Below are 4343 nucleotides of genomic sequence, written 5' to 3' on the forward strand. Positions count from 1 at the left end.
TCGTTTTACAGATGAGAAAACTGAGGTCTCTACCAACCTTCTAGTACCCTAGGTTCACAATCTCAGAGTAATCCTCAACTCTTCACTCAATCCCTTTCAACTCTTCATCCTCAAATCTCCTTCACCCCATATATTTAATCAGTTTCCAAGTCTTATTGACTCTTCCTCTTATCTATCTCTCCTCTTCACTTATGCAGTCATCACCCTCTGGCCCTTATCACTGGACAATCACTGTTCAGTCATTTTCAGTCACGTCTGATTTTTCATGATCCCATTTAGGGTTTTCTTGGCAAAGATGCTAGAGTGCTTTACCATTTCCTTCTCCAGCTCATTTTACAGATGAGGAAACTGAGGCAAACAGTTTAAATGACTTGTCCAGGGTCACACAGCTAGTGTCTAAAGCCAGATTTGAACTCAGGAAGATGAGTCTTTTTGTCTCCAGGCGTAGTGCTCTATCCACCGCACCACCTAGCTGCCTAAGTTATGACCCTATGAACCTTCGTTACTTTCTGCTGTCAGTGGTCAGGAGAGGCCTTTTAGCTTGACAGAGACCTTCATTCCATACCCCGGGCAATTTTAAATGGAATTATTCTCTGTGTGTTCTAAAATAAACTGGGAACTTGCTCTAGGACAAACCTGGTCCACCTCCTCCTCCCTCTGTGCTCTTGCTAAGCTTCAGGTGCAGAAAGAAGTAAGATCCTAGAGAAGTCAAACAGAGGGAAAATGACCACGCAGGGAACTGTTATAAGTTGCATTCTCAGTTTTATTGTTGCACAAGTTTTTGTTATTTTGATCTAACTCTAGCAGGCAGCCTTTTAAAAGAAGCAAGCATGGCACAGAGAACATGTTAGGAGTTTCTTATTCCCTTTCTCCTTCCAACCATTGTGGTTTCAGGATCACTGGGTAGGACTGAGGATGAGAGGACCAGGATTACTCTTGTGGAGCAAGAGCCAGCTGGTAGAGAATAGGGACATAGCAGAAGGAGATGGCAGTGAAGGTTGGATCCTAACAGCAGCAGTCATCTTCATCATTGGCACAGCAGGCAGGGCCACAGGCTCTCATGGGAATGATTCCCAAACAGCAGCCAGAGCTACAACAGCCAGAGCTACAACAGCCAGAGCTACAACAGCCAGAATCCTCACAACAGCCAGAATTCTCACAACAGCCTATGTTTCTTTCACGGCACTGGGGCCCACGAATCCAGCGCCTCAAAGGCCTCACTCCAAAGCTTATCGGAGCCGTGGGGCAGGAAGTGGTGCCACAGGAATTGGAAACATAGTAGGAAGATGGCACCATGTACTGTGGTGCCAAGTACTGGACAGAGGGAGCCTGCACGTAGTAAGTCTGTGTCTGGCAAGGTGCTGGGCATTTGACAGAAGACTGCGTTTGGCATGGAGCTGGGCATTTGACATTGGTTTGTACCTGGGTTGGAGCTGGGCATTTCACAGAGGTAGTTTGACATGGAGGAGCACATTTCACAGAGGCAGTCTGACACGGAGGAGCGCATTTCACATAGGTAGTCTGACACGGAGGTGGGCATTTCACAAAGGTAGTTTGGCATGGAGCTGGACATTTCACATAGGTAGTCTGGCATGGAGGTGCACATTTCACATAGGTAGTTTGGCATGGAGCTGGGCATTTGACATAAGTAGTCTGGCATGGAGGTGGACATTTCACACAAGAACTCTTAGATTGGCCTTTCTGCAAGATAGAAGAGGCTCCTTTTACAAAGGAAGTCTTAGACTGGCATGGCTCTGGTCCACTCCCATAGGAAACCTGTGCCTGGCAAGGAGCTGGGCCTTGGGTAGTTTGGATGGGCCCTGAAGCTGAGCCTTTCACACAGCATGGCAGGAACTGGGGCTGCTTCTGCTGGTCACACATTTTTTTTTTCTTCAAGTGCTGAATCTGAAAAAGGGAGTTTACAATGGGGTAGTGAAACAGGGAGACATTTTCAGAATCTAGAGACATCTATTAGATACTTGAGGGGTTTAAACAATTACATTTAAAATTTCTACATCTGGCAGAATTACAGTATAGGGAGACAGGATTCTAATCCTGGATCTGTCACTGGGAATTAGATTAGATAATCTGTAAGATTGTTCTCAACTCTAAATTTCTATTAAAGATCATCTAGTTTAACCCCCTTGTTTTATATATGAGAAAACTATGATTCTGAGAAATAGGTCCAAGAACTCTCCCAAGGTTACCCAACTGGAAAATAGAAGAGAAAGGACCTAACCCATGTCTCCCGACTCCCAGCCCAAGGTTCTTTCTCATATATTAGCACATCTTTCACCATCTCCCCATGCCCTGCCACATACAAATATTATCTTTCCTCTGCAATTACCTTCCATTCTCCACCCCTCCACTCCCCCCACCATGTGTGTATATGCATGTATTCATATATATAACATACATCTTATGTGTACATGTACATAGTTATTTGTGTGTTGTCTCCCCCATTAGACTGTGAGCCCCCGGAGGGAAAGGACTTTTCTTTGTATACCTAGGTTCAGCACAGTGCCTGGCACATAGTAAAGCTCTTGATAAATGCTTGTTGATACCTTATTCAATTTCACTCTGTTCTTTTCTTTCTTTTCCTTTCCTTTTCTATTCTACTCTACTTTATTCTATATCTTCTTTGTCTGATTTGTGGATTATCTTTAGAATATGGTAAATTCCTGGGTAATTTCTCCCTCCTTGGCCTCTGTTTCTCACCACTTAATCCAGGGTGTGGCCTGGGAAAGCAAACTCATTTTGATAGTAATTTCCAAATTGAACCTTACCAAATGTGAAAAAAAAAAGTTACACATCAGAAAACCAAATAAAATTTCCTTCTGAATTATCCACGGCTTTAAGTTATCCAGGATCTCTACATCCCATGAAACAGAAACTCAAGAGATCACTAAATACAAGCAAGACCCAGGATATCCTAAGATAATTTACCAACACAGGGTACCCCACAGCCTTTGTATATTCAACCAGAACCTATCTAAACCTTTCCCTTCTACCATCTCTATCTGGATGTCTCAATAACTCTTTAGTCCAGAGTTTTCTGGCACCAAGTTTACAAAATCCTTCATCCCACCCCATCACCCTACTCTTGAAACCCAAAGAGACTCACCCTCTTTGTAGACTGGAGCAAGGCTTTGAGAAGACAGATGCTGTAAGGAACACAAGACCAGGAGGCCTTTTTATAAGGGATTCTTAGCTCTGACTCTTGGTATGAGGTAATTTATTGGCATCTAATTCTTTCATCAGGCAGCTGGGCACCCCATGACCAAGTCTGGCATTCCATTGGCCAGATTCCTCCTCCGTATAGCTGTCTCTTCAGTCACAGGTAGAGCATGCCTCTCTGTTCAGTGCTGAGTCCTCAGGAATATGAGAGAAAAAAATAAAAAGATTCTCATTCTATTCTTCACCTGTAGACCTGCTCTTCATGCTTATAAGTCCTCACATATTTCAAAGGAATATTTCCCTAGGAATATTTAAGTCTAGACAGGAGGTGTCAAACATACAGCTGTGGGCAACATGCCTGAGTGTCCAGAACCAAATTAAAATGTAATTGGGAAATATTTAACAAAATTAATAAACTACAATAGAACATAGAAAACTTTAATATGTGATTTTCAAAATCAATTTGGAGTCATAGGGATCCTGATGTATGGTTTAGTGGCCCCTGTTTCTATTCAAGTTTGAAACCACTAGTCTAGATCACTCAGTTTTTCAAGGTATTTAAGAGTCTCAAGCTTTAGTAAAGGCATGATTTGGGTTCAAGAGTTGACTGCTCTTCTGTAAGGGTTGCAGGAGGCTGTCCTAGAAAATTGACATTGTAGCCCTGGTCAGAGTTGAGACCACAAATCCATTGGTGCCAGTGATTCTTTGAGCTCACTGTGAAAACCAAATGCTTCCAAAGAACAGTCAGAAAAAAAGAAAAACTTTCTAAAGTGCTTGTTTTCTGCTAGGCCAGGGGATAAAATAATAAATAATTAAAAAGCAAAAATAAAAACAAAATAAACCCTATCTTCAGGGAGTTTACATTATCCTGAGGGAGCAGAAGGAAACAACATGTACACAAATAAGTAAATAGGAGATAATTTGAGATAGTCAGGCATGGTGTGCCTGTACAGGTGTGCCTGTAATCCCTGCTGCTAGAGAGGCTGAGGCTGGTAGAATTTGAAAGTTCTGAGGTGCATTCAGTGGAGCTAAAGCTGTTAGGATGTCTATATGAAGTGTAGTGCCAAAACAGAGAGTCCCTAGGAGTGGAAGGCGACTAAGCTGCTTAAAGAGGGGCAAACCAGTCCAGGTCAGAAAAATGGAGCTGGTTAAATCTCCTTCACTGA

The 4343-nt window shown here is 42.8% G+C and overlaps 1 protein-coding gene across 1 annotated transcript; it reads right to left on the minus strand.

Annotated features, from left to right (window-relative positions):
* Nucleotides 1-745: 745 nt before the first annotated feature.
* On the minus strand, nt 746-3189 carry CUNH1orf68 (chromosome unknown C1orf68 homolog). Its single transcript, XM_027870521.1, has 2 exons — nt 3125-3189; nt 746-1905 (listed from the first exon to the last, which is right to left on the minus strand). The coding sequence occupies exon 2, from the start codon at nt 1879-1881 to the stop codon at nt 1006-1008; it is 876 nt and encodes a 291-aa protein (XP_027726322.1). The 5' UTR covers nt 1882-1905; nt 3125-3189; the 3' UTR covers nt 746-1005.
* Between the last annotated feature and the right edge of the window lie 1154 nt (nt 3190-4343).

The sequence above is a fragment of the Vombatus ursinus genome, unplaced genomic scaffold, assembly GCF_900497805.2.
Source record: "Vombatus ursinus unplaced genomic scaffold, bare-nosed wombat genome assembly UNPS02014797.1, whole genome shotgun sequence".
Lineage (NCBI taxonomy): Eukaryota > Metazoa > Chordata > Mammalia > Diprotodontia > Vombatidae > Vombatus > Vombatus ursinus.